This window comes from Coturnix japonica, chromosome 2 (assembly GCF_054131305.1).
Source record: "Coturnix japonica strain WE chromosome 2, WE-NBRP24, whole genome shotgun sequence".
NCBI lineage: Eukaryota > Metazoa > Chordata > Aves > Galliformes > Phasianidae > Coturnix > Coturnix japonica.
The window spans coordinates 38,651,101-38,676,182 of record NC_140664.1 but is presented as its reverse complement, the minus strand read 5'-3'; the positions used below and the strand labels follow the sequence as shown (position 1 = coordinate 38,676,182).

Below are 25,082 nucleotides of genomic sequence, written 5' to 3'. Positions count from 1 at the left end.
TCTGGTGGTTGTGTGAATATATTTTTCATTATGCTTGGTAGCCCACAGAGACAGTTGAACTGGTGGTTACAGACAGATGCTTTGTCAGACACACCAAGGGATAATTGCTCTAACAAAATATCAGCAGAGACCACACAACCAACTTTAAATTGCACCATCATTTATAAGGACATATTCAATTGTTGCTTAGATAGAGAGGTATCTTAGCTTCTCTGCATTCTATTCTCACTTAACTAGCAACTTTTACCTTGTAATTAGCTCTTGCTAGTAGCCATCTTTGTGTGTGCCTTCATGTGTTAATGCTTTGAAAATACAAGCACACTACTTTAGCTGCTATGGTAGCTGATTAACCATAGATTAACCATAATCATTAAAATCGACAACACAATGATAACTCTGCCACTGTTAGAAATGGAGGTACTCAACAACAAGGGAACTGGAGAAACTTAAGAGGTACTGGAAAGCTATCACTGGAGATGGGACATTAACAATGGCTGAATGTAGAAGCTGTGCCAAGAAAGAAACCAGAACACAAACAAAATGAAATTCTGTCTCTAACCATAAATGCATAACCATAAATGAGATACATTTTTGACTGGCTGCATGCCCAGGATACTAACACTATCTATGCCTTGAGTAGGGAGATTAAGGAACAGCAAAATCAAAAAAGTAATGCTGTAGTCAAAATTCAAAAAATGGGTTTTTTATTGTTAGTATATTAAAAACGTTATGAAAGATAGCTGAAAAAGTAAAATATTTGCAAGCCAGACAGAGACTATTTATATATATCGTACTAGAGGCTCAAAGTACATGTAAATCAGGTTTTGATGGATGTTTTGGAAACATCAAATAGAAAAATAAACACCACTAAACAGAAGGGAAGCTGTTAGTAGCCAGGCTGTATCCTCCAGCATTTGAAATTATGTCTAAAACAAGCAAAACAGAAAAGATCCTGAATTTCGTGGATTCAAAAATAAAAAAATACTATCAGGGAAGCAAAATAAGAATTTTTAGAAGAACATGCAAAGTATATAAGAACTAGTAACAAATCCTTTTCCAAATACATCTGAATAGGAAAGCTGCTAGAGACAATGTATGACTAACAGACGAACAGAAGCACTGATTTTAAAATCTGGTTTGCTTATTTACAGTAGACACAATTCAACAAAGGTAAATGTGTGCTTGTACATTAGGATCAAGTACTTGTAGTGGACTGGACTCCGAGCTTGTTAATAATAAAGCAGGAACAAGATCACAGAGGTAAAACAGGCATTCCCTAACACTGTGGATAAAAAGCTCCATTGCATATAAAGGAATAAATGTAATGTTAAGAACTATTAAGAAAGGAAAAAAGAACAAAATAGAGATCCTCTTTATACCACTGCATAAACCGACTGTGCGTCTAAACATCAAATATTCTCTGCAGTTCTAATCCTGCTCCCTCTTCCTCCGTAATAATGGAACTGGAAAAAGTACTGAGCAAACAAGATGATGATAGATATGGGACAGTTTTCATTCATGAAATGTTAATAGAAGTTTTCAGCCTGAAAAGGAACATAAAAGTCTGTAAAGTAATGTGGGACATGCAGAAAGGAAATCTGGAATATCTGATCATTCCATATTTGAAAATAAGAAGTATGGCATTATATGAATATAGTATATGCTGGGCAGAAGTCAAACAAAACTTCTCATTCTTCCCACAACACATAAAGAAGCTGTTGAAGTTATCACAGAATGTCATGGATGTTAAAAATTCAAGACATAACTGAAATTTTGACAAAAGAGATGAACATCAATTCTAAATTATTTTTAATAGTTAAGGGAAAAATATAAATTAAGCAAATAAACAGGGATGATTTCCTGAAACTTTCTTAGACTAATTTTTAGCACCCATGGAGTATGCATTAAAAAGAAAAAGAAGCACCATAAAATATTCTTTGCTCATGCTGTTGAACATACATCCTTATAAGTTATAGCACATGACACCAAGAATGCAGAGAAAATGGTGTTTGGCAAATTTGTATCCAAACAAGACACAACAAATTTAGCATTAAAACATACTGCCACAGAACATCATAATATACCAAAAAGAAAATTTACAGGGCAAACCTACGTGGTGCAAATTCAGATATTGCCAGTAATATAAATTTGATGCAAGAGAAGACAACCTGGCACAATGAAAGGCTTTAAAGTTCTCTAGCCCGTGTTTTACAGTTTTTCCCTTTAGCTCTAAAAGTGACTCTGTTTTAAATCACATCCAACAACTCCCCTTTTCTGTTTTTCAGGCAGAGTCGAGTACTAGGATTTACTTACTTAGGAAAAAAGTGCCTAACACATCAATGCATACTACAGTTTACAAAATACTATGGAAGTTCTTAATTTAACTGATTAAAAGGTAGGAAATCTTGAAACTGTTACAGAAAATAAAATGTTGAAGGAATTCCTCCCAGGAAATCAATACTTTGTATACATTAGAAGAACATTAATGGAAAATATACAAAACACCATTTATATCTCCCTGGTATAAAAACTGTCCTGAAAATTCCTCTTCTTATTTCCTTTACATATTTCTGAATGCAATGTTATTTACTAAGAATTATGCCAAGCAAGAAAACCCACAAAAATATTCTCATACAATCATGACAAGACCTTTATATAAGAATAAATTTAAATTTCAATTCTAGAAAACTAATTACATCCAAATGATAATTAAATAATTACTCAAATACAGTATCTCATGCACAATGTCTACATTTGCTATCAAATAAAACTATATTGATTGGCAAATTATTCCAATCGGTTACTTTTATACTTTTATAAGGGTGAGGTTACTTGTTAGTATTCCTGTTGAATCACCTATAAATGGTAGAGTTTTAGTATTCTTTAATAATTGTAAACTTTAATTTTTAGTCTGATGTTACCTGTGATCACTTAATAACCAATTTATTTTCTTTTCCAGAGATTACTGTTATTTTCCATATTTTCAAGTGCTTTAAAATACATAGTAAAACACAGAAATCCCAGATTATTATTTGAGCATTATTTTGCTGCTTGCCTAGTAATTCCCTGTTGCAGATTTGTTGTTTGTCTTTGTTTATCTTATGCATTAAAATCAAATAAAAAACCTACAACCTTGTAAGCCGTCTTTTCTGCAGTTATTTCTCCTTGGATTTGTTCCCACTTTGCTTTTTTTTCATTGTAAGATTTTTCAGCTTTACAAAGCTCTCCATTTAGTCTTTTTATTTCCTGTTCAGACTTCTCTATGCTTTTGATGAGAGTTTTCATTTCTGACTGATAGGCCTCCTTTGTTCTTGAGCTGTTAAAATAAAATTATTTTATAAAGTCTGCTTACTAAAAGGAAAACTCAATATTAAATAAGCAAAGCTGAAATATTTGAAAATCGAAAGTAAAGGCAGTATTTCATAATCCATTTATCTGATGTTGAATACACCAAGTTCTTCCCCAAAACTTCAAACTTACTTCATTCATGAGTCTAAGTAAGTCCCGATATTTTATTCACATCAAACAATTATATGCAGCCTTTTTTTTACCTATACATTCACATTGTTAACCTTTATAATAGAATCACAGAATCCCAAAATGGCTGAGCCCTCCTTGCTCCATCAGGAACACCAGAGCAGAGGCACAGGCCCACATCCAGTTGGCTGCTGAAGGTCTCTGAGGAGCAGAGCCCACACACAGCCTCTGGGCAGCCTGTGCCAGTGCTCCGTCACCTGCACAGCACAGAAGTGCTCCTGGTGCTCTGAGGGAACATCCTGTGCTCCACTTTGTGCCCACTGCCTCTTGTCCTGGCACTGGGCACCGCTAAAAAGGCCCTAACTATATGCTCTTTAAACCTCCCATCATGTATTAACAAACATTATTATGATCACCCCAAGATTTCTCCATGCTGAACATCCCCAACTCTCAAACTCTCCTCATAGGAGAGGCCCTTTGTCATATTCATGACGTTGCATTAGACTTTCCTTAGTACATTCACACCTCCCTTCTACTGAGGGCCTCAGAATGCATCCATCACTCCAGGTGTGGCCTCACCATAAATTAGTAGAAGGAAAGAATCACTGCTCTTGGCCTACTGGTAATGCTCCTTCCAACACAGCCCAGGATGCCATTAACATTCTTTGTAGCTGGGACACAGTGGTATTTACCTGGTCTAATGCAGCTAAGATTAAAACTATGTACTTCTCAATACTATACCAAGGAAATAAGGTCATATAAGGCAAATACTTTAACACCTGCACTGCTTTCTTTTTCTCACTGAAAACATAAAGGTTGAACTACAAGAATAATTTCACTTCTTATTTGACAACCACCACATAAGGTAAGATTCAGGGAGTTTACAGAAATTGGTATTTAACTGTGGGAAAAAAAAATAATTACAGTCTGTTGTGGTGTAACCCAGCAGCAGCTCTCATTGCTCAGCAGCCACCAACACACAGGCATGTGATTGGCACTGTCTCAGCTGAAACCAGGAAACAATCAAATCTCTGCCTTATAGGCCAAGTAATGATCACAGTAGTGATCAGACATATTAAATATTGCCAAATATAAGGCAAGAGGTAAGTAGCAGATCAGAGCATTTAGAAGTTTTGAGCATAATCAAACATCCTGCCTCTTGTGTGACACTTAATGGAAAAAAAACCCTAAGAGAGCAATATTTATAGTCTTTCATTAAAACACATCTTATTTAGCCAAGAACCCCAGAAAGATCAAAGATTTACGATTTCTGTATTACTCAAAATTCCATACAAACAGCACTCTTCCTTTTTGTTGGGCCTTTTGTAAGATACCTAAAACCAACAGATACTGGTGTCTAAATGAAGAAAGAACTGAAAATCTGTTTTATTTGCTGTTATATTATAAATGCACTTGGAACATGATGCAAAATACAGCTATCTGGAAACAATAAACTGAGGATCTACAAAAAAATAAGTCCTACAAGAGTTCAAAGAAAAACAGACACACAATATTCAGATTCTAATTTGTAAATATCGTAAATAATTTAAAAACATAACAAAAAAAATCAAATAAAATCCATAGAAGATTTACTGAAATGCCTGTGGGACTGAGGTTTACATTAGCAAAGAGAATTTCAGAAACTTCATAATTTTATTTTCTTAAACTATGTATTCTGGTCTTGGCAGAACTTTTATTTTGCTTATTTCAAATGAAGGTTAAAAAAATGCCAAAAATAAATTTCAGCCAAAAGAAATTGATGTTATTGAAATGGTGTATTACAGAAAACACTTAAAATCAAAGTTCTCTTTTATAGGTGTACTTTCAGTGATAAAACAACACTTGCTTCCAATATTTATACTGCTAACATTACCAGTTTCCAATTTTTTGCAAAAGCTCTTCACTTTCTCTTTGGAGTTCTTCATTTTCATATTTCAAAGTGTCCACTGCTTCATTGATTTTGAGAAGCTTTTGCTTTCTATTCTGAAGATCAGTTTCCCTGGTGGATTTCTAAGGATCATTAAAACATTAAGATACTTTTAGCATACATCAGAATAAGTCAGGTCAACACAGAAGATGCAAGTATGCAGACAGTTTTACCTACCTAAAATAATAAATAACTCACCAATTCTTCCATAGCTTTAACTGAGTCAGAACAATCATCCAATCTTTTTACACTCTCATCAGCTTGTGCAGTTGCTTTATTATTCAGATCTTCTACCTAGAAGATATTTTAAGTAATTAGTTAACACAGATATCTCTTACACTTCTTCCTAGAAATTAAACCAATGTATTTTAAATTATAATTAGAAGGCAGTCTATTAAACAGTAACTGGAGATACAATTCTATTCATACACACGTTCCCACTATTATGTATCCAAGCTCAATCCTTAGACTTCATAGTATCAGTAAGCACACTCTCACAGTCTGCTAATTCATACACGATATACCAAATTCTATGGGCCATTCTATATGTTATGCAACTTAACGGAATACTTTTAATTCCTCTCAGTTCTAAGATTTTCCTTAATATCCCAGTATATCTATTGAGCTAACACAGAGACTCATATAGAAATTGTCATACATCATTACCCTGCAAAGGCTGAAACAACATAGATATCCAGGCAGAGCTTACCTATACAATCTCCATAGAGATACAGGAAAAACTGCATAGAGATACAGTTAAAACTGAAATATGATAAACTAGAAGCTGGTAAACAATCAACAAGGCTAAATTAAATGTAAACAAATGTGAATTGCTGTGCTCTGCAGGTATAAGATACACAAGTTCCAAACAGGAAACTATTGCCTAAAGACCACTTAAACAAGGCACGCAGTTACAATGATTTTCTGATTTTAAATAGGAAATAATTATGTAAATTTCTAGTTAAAAACATCTACTAGCTAGTCCTGAACATTAGGAATGAAAGCCTAAGATGTAGCAAGGTCTCAGTTGAAGTAGTGTGCCCATTTTAGGGACCCTAATTCCAGAAACTCAAGTTCAGGTTGGATGGGACTCTGGGAACCTGATCTAACTGTAGGTGACCTTTAAAAATCCATTACAACTCATAAATAAATAAAGAAACAAACAAACCAAGAGAGTTCACAAAGCAAGAGAGGTTAGGAAATAGAAAACATTCTGTTCAGAAAGACTGAAGAGAAGCACCTTTAGTAATCTAGGAAAAGGAGACAGAATTGCAGTATTTTTTTTATATGTAAAATATTCCTAAAACAAGACCAAAATATTTCAGGGCAATGTGGGAAAGACAAACTGGTTACACTTACAGGGAAAATAACCCATAAATTAACTGTGAGCAAAGTGTTCTGGTTTTTCAATTGATAATACTTAAAGAGGATGATTCGGAAATGCTTTTCTCTTATGTACATGATTTTAGAACAAACATTTTAAGAAGAATAATTTGAAATGCTGCCACATTATGAAAAAGTATTCTAGATGGTATCCTGAAATCCCTTCTAGTATAACTCTTCTGGTAATTTCAAAAACAAAGCTTTTTTTCTTATTCTTCTCATTCTTCTTTAAACACAACATAGGCATCAACAAGAATACACATACACACACACACAGAAAGAAAGCTTGCAATGACCTGTATTCTAAACTTATTCCTTTTGCACATCTGACATTTATGTGGCTTTCAAAGATAGATGTGAATTATGAAGGTGTCTGTTGTCAAATTATAAATCTCCATATCATATTGTATTGCATGTTGTGTGCAAAAATGCAAGATTCCAAAAAGAATGTCAGACAAATACTGGAGAAAATAGAGAAATTTCAAGTAAAGCAGGCTATCTCTCTGCATGCGGTAGGAGGGGGCTTCATCTGTAATATCAAGCCAAAAAACACTAATTTAAAAGCACATTCATGTTGTACTGTTAAATGTTTAATTTAGGTGACTTAGAAGGATAACCAGTATTAGGTAGACATGCAAACAACTAAAAATATGTAGATCACTCAAAGCAATTTAAGACAAATGATAACTTTAATAAATAAAGATTAAACATTAAAAGAATGGACAGTAGAGTTCTGTACAATTCTACCACTTTTTATTTTTAAATTAAAGCCTGTATTTTCACTTTTACGGAGGATAATAACTCTTAAACACACAAAAATATTCAGGCATTCCTGTACTTTTCAATAAAAGATACTCATTTACTTGCTTGTTTATAAATATTCAAGACTCACTTTGCTGTTCCAATATTTTGCATCTTCCTGGATTTCTGCTTTTTGCTTCACTAACTCCTCAAGGTGTTTTTCATCCTTTATAATCTTCTCCTCTGTTTCTTTTAACTTCATACAGTATTCGGTCCAAATAAATTCAGAATGCTTTAACTCATTCCTAATAGAAATACACACGAAGTGAATCCATCTATCTGGAAATATTCCAAGGTAGTCCCTCTCCATAAAGGAAAATGTAAAGCAGATCCGAATTAGTAAAGATTTATTTTGATTCTCTACTACGTTTCTTGAGTAGGTATGCATGAGAGAATTTCAAAACACCCAACCTGGCAGGTTCATACAATTTCAGCCAGAAATCAAAATTACTCAGGCTACCCATTCACTTGTACTTAAAAAGTCTGCCAGCACCGCAGCTTCTAATTGGACTTCTGAACAGGCATTAGTGTAGTTGAGTAGAAGACTTTTGTTCAGTGCATTTATTAAAACAAGAATCAACTTATTTTTTCCACTAGTGGCTAAATCTAGTTCAGAGCTATCTTCATTTAATCAGTCTAACTCAGTGCCATTTCATGGACAAATGCCATTAGTGATTTTTTTTCTGAATCACCTTGCAACTGTTATCTTCGGTACCATTATAAAAGACACCAACTCTTTACGTAAAAATGAACTTGCAGAGAGTTGACAAAGTCAAAAAAGGAGCAAGACACCTACTTCAACTTGCAAATGTATCAGCAGACACTGAATTATCAGAAGAAAAACCTCCCATAATTACAGACAGAGGTAATATAACAATAGTCAGGAAAACACTTCAACAAAGAACTGTTGGGCCTTGTTATAAAATGTGCACGGGTCTTTTGTTACAGTGGTGTAAAAGAATGCTTTTTTTTTTGTGAAAGGCAAAAGAAATAGAGGGATATCAGGTTAACACTTTAAAATGACTGCTGATGTTAGTCTACTATTTTTGTTCAATGAATAAAATAACTTAGTTAATAATTCAAGAGCCAAAGGTCACAGAATATATATATAATGAGCACAAAACCTAACACTTCAAATATCTCTGTTATGTCCTGCCACTCACAACATATCATGGAATCATAGAATGGCTTGGGCTGGAAAGAGACCTCAAGGATCATCAAGTTCCAAGCCCCCTGCTGGAGGCAGTGCTGCCAACCTCCATATTCTAATACTAGACCAGACTGCCCAGGGCAACATCAAACCTGGCCTTGAACACCTCCAGGATGCGGCATCCACAGCCTCTCTGGGCAGCCTGTTCCAGAACCTCACCACTCTCTCTGTAAAGAACTCTTCCCTGACATCCAACCTAAATCTTCCCTCCCTTAACTTAAAGCCCTTTCCCCTTGTCCTGTCATATAAATGACACTTGGAATTACTCTGATGACAGACATGTAACAGGTATACTGCAAATCAGCTACAACTTTTTTTAAGTACACTTCCATGGAAAAGTATGCCACTATCAGCCATAGTGAGTATGTACAAAAATAACAGACTGTGCTGTGGGATCAAACTCTCCCCCACTATTTTCAGTTCTCTCACTGATGGTACTCAACATATAAAAAACTTATCAACAGAAGAGCAGCCGTTCAAGTCTGTGCCATCACAAATCTACCTTTTGCAAAACTATAAACACCACATTATTCTGATCTTCCTCAGACAGCAACTCAAGAATCTGCTTCAGCAACGTAGGCATGACTTCAGTTGCAAGCCTATCAAAGGTCTGGAAAAAGATAGAATTGGTCTTTGATTTCCTCACTGTGGGGTGGAAAAAAAAAGTTGTATTTTTTTCCTGTAAATGCTGACATTCCTTAGCATTTTTAGTTTCACTTACCACTCACACAAATAAAAATGGTTGCATGATGCACAAGAGCCTACATCATTGTCGTGTGCTACAAATGGGAAATACATTAACTAGGTGAAACAGAAAGCATACTATGTTCATTTCTGTCCATACAGAAAATCTAAAGCCAGCAGAAAACAGTCACAGAAGTTATACCCTCTTCTTTTCCATCTGAGAGTGATTCCCTTCACAGAGGATACCAAATACTTTCTTCTCAAGTTCTATTGCATGTCTTGATTTATTCTATTGTGTACCACTATAACATAGGTTTAAAAATACCTCATTTTTTCCTAATCAGAACTTCAAATGAAAAGGTCACTAGCAGTACCCAAAACTAACTGTTATTTGAGGATTTGATGTTCAGTTTCATGGGGGCAAGTCTGGTAGACAAATGGTATTTCACTGCCAAAATACAGGAACTACAATGAGGTTGGATACAAACTAATTGTAACCGCTTATTTTCTGCCTTTTTAGGAAGTCAGATAGGCTGATGATAGCCTGGAAACAGAAAAATCACAAAGTTTGTTTTTTCTAGTAACAATTTTCTGGAATTTGATGTCTTCTCACGAAAAAAAAAAAAGTCTAACATATAAATTCCTAGTTATATGTGAGAATCCTCTTTGGCAAAGAGGTTTTCACTAAGTAAAAGTAACAGCTCTTACATATTTTACATCTCTGCTTGCATAAAAATGGTCACTGTAGTTCACTGAAGCACAAAGGAAGACTGACAAGGCTCTCTAGAATCATCCGGTTATCCATCTAGTTATGTTAAAATGAATAAAAATTCTAAAGTAAAATAAAGTTAAAAAAATAAATAAAACAAAACAACAAAACAGCTCAGAAACTGATTCATAGAACATTACATTTGGGTATATTATCGGATCTTATCCCTTCCTTATTAGTGCAAAGAGAGTAAAAAGTCTTTTACAATGAGGGTGGTGAAGCACAGGAACAGGTTGCCTAGTTATGTGGTTGATGTCCTGTCCCTGAAGACTTGCAAGGCAAGGCTGGATCAAGCCCTGGGCAGCTTGATCTAGCTGTGCAAGTCCCTGTTCATTGCGTGGGAATTAGACTAGATGACCTTTAAAGGTGTGAACTCTAAGGATTCTATGGAGAAACGTATTTTAGGTATAACTATTCAATTTTACAAAAATGAGAATTTAAATATTTTCTAAGTGCAAATTCTCTACAATTTCATTTTCACCACTAAAAACTAACACGCATACCACTCTTACTTGTATTGACTTAGTAGCATCTCAGCACCTTTAATTTTCTCATGCATAGATTTTATCTTCTTGTTAGCTTCTTCATCGATTCTTTTCATTGTCTTTTGAATTTCCATGAGCTCAGAATGAAAATCAGAATATAGTTTGGATGCCTAAGCAAATAAAACATGTTTTCTGAAAGATGTTACATAGTAATCACACACAATGTCACAAATAATAATAACTGAAAAACAAACAAACAAACAAACAAAAAACCCTAGATGCATTTGATTCATTTTAATTTTAAAATTGAACTTTAAGTTTGAAGCAGCATTTTGTGATGCCATAACAACAAATTCTGCATGGTCTGAAATAAACACCCTAATAAAAGACAACAGGATGTTGTAAAATCGCATGATATTAGGAAGTGTTACCAAGAGGCCATTCATTCTACTGCAAAACATAGAAGTTATTGTGAAAAGTGGCTACTTCCATGGGAAGATAGTGACCTCTGGAGCAGAAAGAAAGAAGTTGGAAGAAGTCACAGAGGTTTCTCTCAGTAGCCTGACAGAATCATTACTTAAATATCCAAAACACCCTGAAGCATGTGCAGCCCCACAGTCACCTGTGTAAAACAGGGGCCTAAGACAATGCAGACAATATACACGATCTTCACTAGTATCAATGGTATTGGGTCTACTGGGCTCCTGCCCACTAAGAGCTGTGCATGTGCCTTTTGCCTCAGCTTGTGAAAATATTACAGATCTCAACAAGAAACACGATACAAAATCTGTGAATGCTAGGTTGCTGGATTTTAAAACCTAGAGATTCAAACTTTAGTAGCTGTTTCAACTGTAAAGAAAACTCGATATGAGCTGATTTCCTCAAGCTGCAGAGGAAAAAAAGAAAAAAGAAAAAAAGAAAAGCACAGGAAAAAAAGGAGTAATGAACAGCATGTAAATCAGAGCACAATTTGTTAATTAGAAGCTCTGCTGAAATGAAATATATAAATGAATTACAGGAACACAAAATCTGTTTTCTTAAGATACGTGGCATCTCTTTTTGGAAAGAAAAAAAACAAAGGACACTGAAAAAGCATTAATTTAATACAGTCTTTGGAAAAAAAAGTCTGTTTCCTGATCTGTATTTTAGAGCATCTTAATCTTTTGATTGCATACAATTTACTCTAAGAAATTAACAAGAAAAAAGGATACAAAATGAAAATTGAAATAACCAAATTGATTTTTAATTAGCTGGTATCTTAAGAATATATCACTGATCGAACTACCAGCTGTTTCATAGTCAGAACCATATGCAAGTTTTGGTGTGCAGAGAATAATTTCTGAAAACACAGAAGAAAAGAATTTGCAATCTGTCATTCACACACACAGAGTAATGATTATGTCCCACTCATATTTAACTAAGAAAGGGAAATGAATTGGAAGGACGCTACTTTATAACAATTCTCATATTATCTATGTGACATAATGTTTAATTAATTCTTCTTTATTCTAGAAGTACATTGACATGACTGTTGACACCTCAATATGTGAGAAGGTAAAAATAAAGCAAATATTTAAATATTTTTTTATTCAGAGCCACTTAGAAGCATAAGATCATTTTTAAAGTGTAAATGCAGTACCTTGAAATAGATTCAACTCTAGATTTAAGATTAACAGTAATTATAAAACATACATAGAAAATAATCAGTTCTAAAACCTTAACTTGTAGCTACACAGTACCCCTCCTTTCTGATACCCTTTGTAAACTATCTACAACTCTGCTGCACTTTTATTATTCAGTCTGCAACTATCCGCATCAAGCATTTATTATTGATGTTAGTACCGATAAGTCAGGGGGAAAAAAAGCATCAATGCTTGAAAATAATTTGATTTTAGTATCTTTGACTACTTCTAATGTTTTCATATTTTCCCCAGTCTGGAACAAACCTTGATGTCTGTCAGAAATCTGAAAAGAATCAAGAATCTATGCAAACATCAGATATGTGCCATTTATATTTTCTGCTCCCAAGCCCCTCATGTCCCCACCCCACAAAACACATGGAATGAGCTTACAAATTTAGACTTATATTCTACATGTGCTTATGAGACATTTATTAAAGGCCCACAGCATTACACTCCCTGGATTTTGTCTGTACTGAGGTACACAATTCACGGTCTCCAAAATCGAAAATACACCGGTGATGCCAAAATAATGCTGCTCTAAAAGTGTGTGTATTTTTGTGATTGTTTTTTTGGTATGATTTGTACTCACCTTCTCATAAGCCAGTAAAATATCCTTCACAGCTTCACCCTCCAGATTCAGCTTTTCTTCCAGCAGAGGGCTGTGTTTCTTCATGATGTCTACATCCTCCTGAATCCTTCTGCTGACTGCTTCTATCTTAAGTATTTGGTTTTGTACCTGTCTCAGTTGATGGCTTTTGCAATCTAAATGCCATTGTAGCTCTAAGGTATCTCGAGCGCACCTTTCGTATTCTGTTAAATTGATAATTAGCATAACACAATATGTATTTGAATGCTTAGTGAGATTAGGCAATACACAGTTACAATACCGAGTATAAGACTTGCAAAATTTTGCTGTAAACTACTGTAAAGGACAAAAGAAGACACTGGTTACAAATGACATCACCAAATAGTACATTAGCAGTGGAACTGTTCTGAAACTCAATAACCTAACTACATCATTCAAGTAAATTCTCAGAGTGAGTGGTGGTTTGTTTTCATGAAGGAAATTAAAACACTTAGCCTTAAGGCACATCTTGAGAGGCTGCTACCACACAAAAAGAGCTGTAGTAAACTTCCCAGTTGCCAGCAATGGACGTATGCGGATACAGAAGAAGAACAGGGCAAGTATATATCACAGATCCCCTTAATATGACAACTGTTTTCAGTTCAGGAACACTTTCTGAACTAAATGGGGCTTCAAAAAAATCTAAACCACAGATAAATATTCAAAGCCGTCAAGAAGAACAGATTCATGTTGCCACACTGAAATGTGTCAGTCTCAATTCACTTCATTGCATTTACTTCTCCTACACTGGTATAAATTTCCTGAGGGCCCTTACGAGAAAATATGTAACTAGATCATTGGTTGCTGAATGACAGAACATATTTCATCTTGCTTAGAAAGAAAGCCTTATTACAGACTGTGTCCTAACAGTACTGCAGCAGCCGAGGTTTAACAGTGAAAAAGATTATCAATTAAAAAGAAGAAAAAATATCTAAACATGAGTAAATTCTTGTTATAAAGCTGAGAGAGATAAGTACATTTTACCAAGAAGAAAAGGCTTTCTAGCTCTGAGAAGTAGCTATGGAATATCTGGCGCTACTTCTTAGCACTTTATATATTTTGCTGTGTTAACAAGACATAAATCACAAATTTCTAAATGTATTATTTCATTGCCACTAAAAGTTGAAGAGACACAGTATGAGAAAGTAGCTTTTCTATATCGTACTAAGTGTTGCCTAACAGCAAAATGAAAAAAAAAATAAAAATAATAATAAATGTGTTTTACATTTATATATATATATATACAAATTCACTGAATTTTTATTATATTTCAGAAGAGATCAGTTCTGAAGATGGGCTGTGTCACTGCAATTATCTTAACGTCATACAGAACTTAAAGCCAGCAGGAATCAGTAATAATGGAAATCAAGGGAAGTCTGAAGAAATAACAGAATTCTGTGCCTACACAGAATGGGACATGTAAACTCTTAATTAAAAATCTCCTGGGTGTGTATTACTTAGATTAGGGATAATTATAACATCCCTGGGGGTCCTTTCCCTTTATTCTCAATTCTGTTTTAGCATATTTTTTTGTTTTACAGATGATACTGTGAATTATTATAAGCCTGAAAATGACATATTTACTCCAAGGACACAACATCACACTGCCACAGCCTACTGACGAATCAAGGGAGGGGAGTTGGTTAACCTTTACAACCCAACTTCTGCTTTCTTATTGCCGTGCTGTGTGGTGGTTATTTTTTTAGTAAATAGTGCATCATTGTATCACTGCATACACTAGCAGCATTTAAAAATCATTATTCTACTATTTCAAACTTTTGATATTTAGAGAGAATGCAAAACAGTAAAGCAAAAGAAACAGGTCCCCCCAAAATATTTGTATTCTTTATTTTTTTGCATCTTGCATTACTGCTGTTGACTTGGAAAGTAATAGCTCTGCAGCTCATATTACTGTGCTGGAGAACAAAGATGTATTATTAACCTTCTTGCAGTTTTTTTGCTTTGGAAAATTTGACCTTTCAGTTGCCACAGGATTTTCTCCTGAAATAGTTTGTAACCTCTCTATGAATTAACTTTAATTTTGATCCTTTATTCAACCTCTCCCTTTGTTTTCAAAACATTATAAACTGCCCTTCAGAGATTCCTGTTTTAAAAACAAATAAACAAACAAACAAAAATCTGTAACAATCTCTGCAAAATAGTAACACCTTAACCATGATTTCTTGTTTCCAATTCATTAGTCATTAGCTAAGATAAATATATAAACTAAGAAGCAAATCAATATAAACCAAAAAATTATTCTCGTATATTCTCAGGAATGTGTTCATATTTTGCCTTCCTAGGGAAAAAAAAAAAAAAAGAATTCCAAACTAAAAACATATCCCACATATCTTGGACCACGAGAAACTTGGCAAACTCTCAGGAGGATGAACATCAAAATATGTACCACAGGATTGTGATTCCACAACCAGGCACTCACTATTACAAGTTACGTCACTTCTTTGCATCTTAACGTTTCTCTCTCTTTTGGCATCCAATACAATTCCATAAAACTACAGTAAAATTACAGACAAACCACTGCTATGCTTTGCAAATCAGTGTCTGGGAATATTAACTGACTTCCCACCATCTCTAATTTTAGTTGAGCTGCACAGTAACAAACAGATGTAATGGGATATCATGATGGTTCTGAACCTATATTTTTCCTCTTCTACAATATACCAAAACAAGACTGTAAAAAGTGGTCAAAAACACAACTGAGAAGACCTGATTGACATTCTCTGAGGCCTTTTTCTTGGAATAGCTATAAATACTGTTATGCTGCTCTCAGTCTAAGAAAAATACTGCAGACCACAAGGAGAGGATGACATTCCAGAGCTGTGATGGCTACCGAACATATGAAAACCGCTTAAGTGAAGACAAATTGACCTCTGCATCTCTGACTTCAAGAACATAGATTTCTTTAGAACTCAACTGTTTTCCTTAATGGATAATTTGCCAGCCCTCAAATCAGAATTAATACAGAAAGAGACTTTCTTCCTATGTTTTAGGGTCCTGATTGTTTTCTGCTGTGATATGTTTTGTTAGACATCTGGATATAAAAATAATAAACTACCCCCATAGAAGCTACAGGATAACATGGAGCACTTCTGTGAAAAGGAAGTGAAGATTTATGGATGTTGACTGAGAGACTTCAGAGAGCCATGCAGTATCGTCATATAATGTGATGTGTCGCAAAAGTAAAGGAACTGAGAAAAAGGCCATAAAAGCAGAAACAAAGATACTTGCAAGACCAGTTTGGCAGCCACCAAGGCACCCATTACTCACTGACAATGAACAAGCATGATAACTTTAAATATCATGGTGCCACACTGTACAAAAAAGCCTACAAGTTTGATGACGTGCTTGCTTACTCCTTGGATATAGGAATAAAATCTACTTGGGGGGGGGGGGGGGAGAGATGAAAAAATAGGTTCATTAACCATGATGACATTTATATCTGTCTCATGCAAAAGTCAAGAATTTCATGGCTATAGTACTATAACACTATTCAGGAAAACTACATAGATTAAAAAAGCAAAATAACAGCAAACACGTATCTGTCAACATTTGCCATTCTCTGTTGACAATGAAGAGCTTGAATCATACAAGTAAAACAGCATTCACTGATTTCAAGCAGTTGTTGCATTAAAGTTAACATATCTTCAGATTTCAGTGCAGAAAAGTGAATTGTGGAAGGAAAAGTAACCCTCCACTATGGAATCTGTTCCCTGATACAGCCAGTCACCTTTCCTCTACATCAGTTGACTGCTTTATTATCAGTGTATCTGTTTTTAAAACATTCTTCCCAATGAAGTAGAAAATTGTTTATTCTGGATTCCGCATGAAGTTAACACTTGTCATCTTTGTAACTTCATTCTTCTTTTATAGAAAACCCCTTCACATTGACAACATCGAGCATGTCCTCTAGTTTTTATTTTGTTTAAATCATCAGATCACACAAACCAGAGATAGTTGCTTGTGGCCACACAGGTCTGAAACTCTAAGTGACAAGGCAGAAGTGCAATTATTTTTCACAGAAGTTGTTCTGTGATTTGAAAGATTAATTTTGTTCTCCTGCTTGTCCATTCTGGAGTACCATGTAGCTGTTTCTAGTCTTTCAAAGCTCTCCTCAGTGCTCTCTCTCACTAGAATTCATTAAAATTTGTAATCAAGGCTCTAGTAGCCTGCACTCTTAATTGTATGCTATTTGTTGTCATGTTTTGTTTCTTTAAACACCAAGATGAAAGGCATTTTCATGTTTCTCTGAACATCTTATACATTGACGAATATCTTATTAGACAGGATTAAAACATGCTTTGGGTGTATCTTAGGTGATTCCTAACTATGGAATAGTCCAGCAAATGCCTCTTTATTTCTAAAAGGTTTAAATTATTCAGGACCTGCAATTCTAGTAGGGGTATTCAAAATTATTAAAATTACTTTTATTTTGTTCTACAAACCCTTATGTGATTTGATAAAAAAGCTGGGTAAGATTCATAAGAATAATTTGATATGCACTCAAGTCTTACACTAATGCTGCTAAAGAAAATAAAATGTTCTATGCACTCAGGGTATGTACTTAAAATGATTAATAAATGTGACCAAAGAACAGAAGTCACAGTATGTAGAAAAAATAAACCAGAAAAGGTAGAAAAACAAATGAACAAGTTTCAAGGGCAAATAATGGCATGGTAACCTTAAAAAGAATAGGTGATCCCAGCTAAAAATAGGTGATTTTAAGACTGCTGTCAGCATTTTACAGTACTAAGAACACAGACATAAAAAAAGCTGTAATAGTTAAGTGAGTATTTGGAAATAGCAGTAATCCACCCTGATCACTAACCTAAGATTGTCAACGAATATGAGTGACATTTGACATATTACACGCTAATAGACAATGCTAATAAATGCATGCTTATAATTTTCCTGTAGTTACATGTTTTCCCACAGGCATCAGATTTTCAGTCTAGGTTCAGATGATACCTACTTCCCATCATGATCTGTGAGTCAGAAGACAAATAGCAAACAGCTGCAAAGTAGGTGCTTTTCCCCCCCCCTTTTTTTCTTTCTTTCCTTTTTTAATTCTATTGTGTAGATGCCAGCTAATCACAGAAGGTAACACTAAATGTCCTTAGACCTGGGATTTTGAGGAATGCTATCAATAGTAACATCCAACAATTCATGTAAACACTTTGATCAAGTTAATCACATTTTATTTTATTTAAATTGATGGTTTATTCTACAGTTTAGCCCAATTACATTACTTTATAGTTCTGTTCAAACTTCTCATTCCCTGCCCTGACAAAAGTATTCTTCATCATCTTAAGAGTATTGCTTACTCTAGAGCTATTTCTGAAACAATGCCAGACTATTCCATAGTGTGTTCTGGGTTTTGGTTTGTTTGATATATATTTTTAATATTTTTTTCCGTGGATATTTAAGTACACCAAAATCCAAGGAGTAAATCCTGCAGTTCCATTACAGTAAACACAACTATTCTCATACTGTAATTATTTTCTCTGGTAATGAACTGACTGAAAATAACAAATACTCCTAGCCTCAATAGTGATACCTTTTTGCACAGCAGCAGGAATGTGCTGAAGCCTCCAAAGTGACATACTTTCAATTTCCATGCAAAACTTTTTCCTTCGCTGTCTCTCCCGCTCCAAAGCTTCTTCTGCCGCCATACGATCAGCCTCCAGTCGCTTAATTAGCTTAGTAACTTCCAGTAGCAAAGCTGCTGTTTCCTGCTTCAAGGTTAATGTCTTGCTGTCTTTAAAAATACATTAAATATTATTTTTTATGAAATCTTAATCATAGGCTCTTTAATCCAGCTTCATTCTGAAGACTAAGTTGTCCTGTCTGCATGCACCACAGTAAGCACAATTAGTTACGTTGCTCTTTAATAATACATTATCATTATTTCTTATGATAGCTTAAACTTACACTCTATAGTGTACACTCAATATAAAGATAGCTTATTCACATGTATCAAGGCAAGCAAAAATTGGTTGCAAACAAAACTAGCATGCTTCTTCCAGCTGACTTCCAAAAACATACTAACAGAGATGGCACACAACTTTCATTTTTGTCTTGTTGCTTGGATAAGTAATTACCCCATGTTCTTCATTATCTCTTCTTTGTTGTTGTTGTTTTTAAAGAATACCTATTTTATGTTCCCTAGGGTACTCCTGGACTTCTTTAAGGTCTTCAGAATTCTAAGCATATTCAGTGAACTATCTCAACAGCAAACATCACTGGTTTTCATTGTGATACAAATGGGCCATCAACATTTTAGTCTGGCTATCAAAAATACCCTAGCTAATTGTTTTGAGTAAAATATTTTTGAGGTTATCATCCTTAACCTGATCTACCAAACAAATAAACAAAACAAAACAAAAAGAGAATTGCATGAATTACAGAATTCAAGACATTTCCATTTAAATTCTACAGGCTATGATCAGTGACTCCCCAAATCATTTTGATTAAAAGCTGTAAGCGCTGAAAATAAGGATAGCTACTTAAAATCTGGATTTTAGCTTTGCTGCCATCAACAAAAACCTTATTATACCATTCACTGTAGACAGGATCAACTCAGGTTAGCAGCGCTGAAAAGATTGTAGTGTAAACTGCACACAGACTCTTGAATACTGAAAACAATTCATAAACATTTAATCTGAACAAAGATACCAACTGTAAGAAACATAACTTTGCGTCAGAAGTGTATTGTAGAAACCCTGAAGCAGTGATGCAGTTACATGTGTTACTGAAATTAAGTGAAAAACAAAATAACTTGTTCTGCTGGCTTAAAACAGTATAAATCTACATAGAAAAATGTATATTACCATCTTGCAAACATAATGATTTCATGGTATTTAACACAACATTAAAAATCCATGTGTCTTTCACCTTGACAAATGATACACCGATAGATTGCAAAGGATGCACATATCATTTACATTAGATGTATCAAGCAGCCAGCAAACATCATTAAATGCAAAGCATATATTAAATGAAAGCAAGTAACTATTTGCACTCATTCTGAGTACTATGCTGGTTACCATAAAGAAAGCATTTTACCTTCAAGAGATACAATACCATCTTGAAAATCCAAATTAGTTGATAATGATAACCAGGTATCTTCATTAGATTCAGCACAGACCTGCTCTGTTATCCTGGGGATAAAATTCACTGTCACTAAAAAATTTTAGACTGAATTTAAAGTACCACTGTTACAAAAATATTACTTTCACTAAGTCAGAAGTGCCTTTCTTCAGTCTTATAGCTTCAGTCTTATAACTTAAATGCTGGGTTATATAGAGTAACTGTTAATAAAAAAGAATGCAAGTCATTCAAAAGAATTCTTAATTGTGTAACTTCCACATGAATGATTTTTCTTGTATTTATTAACAGAAATAAATATTACCTTAACATCTTGTACTTGCACAGATCAACTCTGTTCTTACATATTTGCCAAAGAAACCATTGAGGATAAGTTGTTATTCTGCCCAAGTTCTGAACTGAAAGGATCAATATACTCTATACTTTGTAGACTCTTCTCAGCAGTAGAAGCATCAAGTGTCACCATCAGACACAGATACATTGCCACTGCAAGTCAGAAGTAGTTTCAGTTTTATTAGCTTAAAGGATGTAAATATTTCAGAGTCAACAATGAAGGAGAAGAATTGAAGATTTTTTAGAAACACAATGGTTTCATCAGTTTCCAGCAGAAAAGCTTTTGAAATCTTGGGAGATTCAAAAGCAGAAAAAAAGGAGGTTTTTGTTAAAATAAGATCAGGATAAATCTAACCTGCAAGTGAGAGAGGGAAAGAAATAATCCACATAATTAAAGAACAGAAGAAAACCAGAGGTCTCAGATGACTACAAGAGGCTCATTAGCCTTCTGGAGTTGAGAAGAAGGTGATGAAGGATAACCACCACCCATATATGCCTATGTGTTCAGGTTAAAGAGCATATACAGGCCTGTCACATGCAGCTAAGACAAAATGAAATCTATAGTTAAACGCATACGTCACACATAAATGCATAATGTGAAAGTGTGGAGTTGAAAGCAATCCACAGAAATGTACTGATTCTGTGAAGCAAAAAAAATAAAAATAAAATAAAATAAATTGATGCCTCCTTCGATTAACTGAGAATGCATCTCAGGTACTGGGAAAATTCTAGTAATGGAAAATAATAAGACATTTGATAAGGAAAACGGGACTTGGTGATGGAAGAGATTTCAAATTAGATACAGAAGCAGAAGTTCGGCGAAGAGGAGTTGGATAAATAAGCAAACACAAAATGACTCAGTAGTCATATCTGACACAAAGAAAAAATACACAGAGAAATAAAGGCTTTGTTGAGCAAAACAGCCAGAACAAGCTGAATGCATGAGATACGCTCTCCTCTTCAAACTCTTCTTTTTAATCATTGTAATGAGAACTACATCATAAAGTGGCCCACATCACAATTCATTCAATTTAAAATTACACAGTCAACTTTGTTTTGGGTATACTGTAACTTAAAGCAATGAGAGCTAAAAATGGGGATATTGGGCTGTATTTAAATACCTCAAACGAGGCACAATTTCAAAATTATCAATAATTGAACTACACAGCAAAAATTATCATTTAGATGGGTCCTGAAACCCAGGATCCCCTTGAAACTTTGAATATTAAACACAGAATAGGGAACATATAAGAAATACTGCATGAACACTTTTGGTGTCCTGAAATAAGAATTTCCTGTAGGCGATATGAATGCTTAATTTAGATGTGTTTTGCACAATAGTATAACTTAGTAAACTTTGAAGTTCACAAAGAAGGCATTCTAGTCACACTGATTTTTCATCAAAAGATTACCTGACATTAAAACAAATACAACAGTTTGTATGATTTTGTATGCATAATTCTTACCATGGCTTTTTCTCCTCCTTAAACTCATGGTCATACTGCAAAATAAAGGACAAGTTCCTTTATACATCTCAGATGATGCATAACTTTAATAAAAAGGCTACTGGACTTTGTATTGTAAAAGGATCTAATTAGAGTGCATAGAGATCTATGTTTCTTAATACCTTAAAATTATTACAAAGCTTTTGAATTCTGAAAAACTGTAAGTATCTCCAAAAGATTGGTAATGAAACCCATTCTTTGTAAGTACATGTTAAATATTACTCAGCTTTGTAATGCTATTTAAAATCCTTTTACATTGTTAATTATATTGCCACTCAATCTCTGTAATTTAATCTCAGAACTATTGGACAGTTTCTGTATGAACTTTCTGTGCTCTTCCTTCCTTAGACTTACATCCAGAACAGTGGATAACAGTGAATTAAAAGCAGCCAGGCAAATTTTTTGGACACAGAAACCTTATTAACTGCATCATAAGATTATAACAAAAGCTTATCACTACAGTTACCACATACCCAAATAATTCCCAGTTTCCAAACAGTTCAGGAATTGGAAAGAATGATAAAGCATTTCACAAATCACTGCACAGGCTGTCTACCTTGCTTTTCATAATAAGAATCTAGCAATGAGCATATGAGGTTTTCTATGTCAACTGGACACATTTACTGATGATATTTAATATACTAGTAGGGATGAGTACAAACTCATGTGCAGATATGTAAAATATAAGGCTCCCTATATTTGTAGGAGTATATTCATTTCAGTATATAAGCCTAATTTTGATTTTAAAAAGTATTCATGGACTACACACAGTACAGAAATCCCTTGTCTGTCCTCATCTTAAATCACAGTTGTAACAACGTCATTGTCTAGAGGCTGCAAATTGTCTTTAATCTCTGTATGTTTTTACACAAAATTAGAATTGGAAAAAACACAAGAGACTGCATATACATTAAAATGAATGAACATCTGGACAGATCAGTGTTTATTCATTTAATTCATGTATATTAATAACAAAATTATCACCCAAATAATTTTACTATTCTCACATTATTTTAACTAGAAGTGAATGAGGCAATACAAAATTCTCTATCAATGTCTATATTGTATATCAAGATATTGTTAGAGCTTATCCAATTTGGATTCCTCCAGTACCCATGCTGTAGTTGCAGAAATGCTCAGTGCAGAGCATTTAACAGTGTAGAAGACTGAAGTGTGATTGTCTTCCTGATGTACTTCAGTGATTACGACACAGTCAACACGGGAGCTAAATTATTTAAATATAACTTGTCTGCAATGGTAGAGATCATCCTTTACTGCAGTGTAGACATACACAAAACTTATTAAATATTTGGAAAACACTCCAATATGAATTATTTAAATAACACTAACCACATTCTCAAGGAAGTTAATGGGAAGGTTTTACTGTACTTTACAACAGAATGTATTGCATTCTTTCTTCACCTACATACCCATTTTCAGCTTCCCTTTATTCTTGATTCTATTTACAAAACCTATAAAGGCTATGAAAACATCATATATTGCTAGAAAAAGGACCATTGCATTTTTGAATTCATGGCTTTCAGTAAGAGAGAAGAGAAAATTTAATCAAGGAATTGTTAAGTACTCTCTAGGAAAAAAAAACACTGCTTACTATAAAGGAGAGAAAATCACCATAGTAATCTTATTTAAAAATATACTTTATATAAAAAGTCTCAGCCATTTTCAACCATAAATGTACCTGTTGAAAGTACTTCTCTATCTTTACTTCCAACTCTTGAATGTGATGAATGGCTTTATTAATACATGGTAATGGGGTATTTACAAAAGCACAGCTCCGTTGCCTTGGGGCGGTCCACACATCTGCAGATACAATGAGAATACAGAATGTTGCCAAGCTTTACCTGCAGGCTGATACCAGATAGTTTGATACTTGGTTTTTGTCCATTAATTTGGAACCCGATAAACCTCAGTCTTGAGGTCTTCACTGGCTATGAGAATGTCACCAGTCTTCACTGGCTATGAGAATGCAACAGTTGTGTCTATTGCTATGCCCACTTTATGCAGAAAATGTTATTCCTTTTCAATATGAGAAGAGAGGGATTAATGAATGCATGAAAAAATATGATGGAATAACGTCAGAGAGATGAAATGTGATAAAAGTGGGAAGGTCAGAATATCAGTTTTCTATAATTAATTTTATACATTTAATCCCAAATGAATTGAGCTTGATGACTTTAGGTTAGTCTCCAGTGAAGATATTATCCGAAGAAAAAGAATAACATCAAAACCCCAAAAAGCAAGGCTGGAAGCTACTGCAGAAAAGCCTAAAGCCAAACAGAAGTGGTTTTACAGTCCAAAGAGGCAGGGTTAGCCAACTCCTGGACATATGATACTTGATGCCAATTTGCGTTGACTTCAATTTTATGAAGGGATGAAGTTCCAGAACAACAGTTTTGGAGTTGGGAAATTAAAGCTACAAAGCACATATGAACTGTTTCATAAGAACATACAGATTTCACAGCCACTTTTTGTTTCAAGCGTGCTAGCCTTACAATGACATAAATAAATTCCACTCTGTCACACTACTGAATGTTATCTATTTAATCAATACACAGAAGGGGAATCTTACTGAAGGGATCACTAAAGCAAGTCATCAGGAATCACCATGAGACAATGAAACCTAGCAGTAGGCCAACTAAAAAAGTGTAAGCGGAACCTTAACTGATTATTTTCGGGCAACACAGTGCTTTAATGTGTGTTGGAGATTCAGCATAAATAGCAATAATATTTATAGGGATTACACAGTAAAGTAGATACATCAGCAGACAATTTTCACATACAGTTTGTGGGTGTTTGTTTTGTGTTATTTTTTTTACTAATAATCTTTCAGTGCCTTAATTAAAATTGTCAGACTAAAAGATTAGAAGGCTGTGGGTCACATAAGGCCCTTTTAACATTATGTTATGACAAACAGCTTTATTAGAATGGAAAAGGCAGTTTGCAAAATTTTCTTGGAAAGACAGAGCCCACTAAAATGGATGCCAAAAACTGCCTGAGGATCTTCCTCAGCCTGTTTCTAGAGCCAGCGACCTTCTCAGGGTGTCTACACTGCACT

At 34.4% G+C, this 25,082-nt stretch overlaps 1 protein-coding gene across 6 annotated transcripts in view; it reads right to left on the bottom strand.

Moving 5' to 3' along the window:
* Positions 1-25,082, bottom strand: part of CCDC178 (coiled-coil domain containing 178) — a 173,117-nt gene that overhangs the window by 119,859 nt on the left and 28,176 nt on the right. For 5 of the 6 annotated variants that reach the window (XM_085537414.1, XM_085537415.1, XM_085537412.1 and 2 more), the window contains 10 exons: positions 23,706-23,827; positions 21,968-22,002; positions 20,127-20,221; positions 18,619-18,819; positions 13,008-13,228; positions 10,764-10,906; positions 7,680-7,833; positions 5,603-5,698; positions 5,351-5,487; positions 3,133-3,316 (listed from right to left, as the gene is read on the bottom strand). In XM_085537414.1, coding sequence (XP_085393540.1) covers positions 3,133-3,316; positions 5,351-5,487; positions 5,603-5,698; positions 7,680-7,833; positions 10,764-10,906; positions 13,008-13,228; positions 18,619-18,819; positions 20,127-20,221; positions 21,968-22,002; positions 23,706-23,827 — 1,388 coding nt within the window. Of the gene's footprint in view, positions 1-3,132; positions 3,317-5,350; positions 5,488-5,602; positions 5,699-7,679; positions 7,834-10,763; positions 10,907-13,007; positions 13,229-18,618; positions 18,820-20,126; positions 20,222-21,967; positions 22,003-23,705; positions 23,828-25,082 lie in introns of those variants that run through there. The other variant, XM_085537416.1, reaches the window with a different exon arrangement.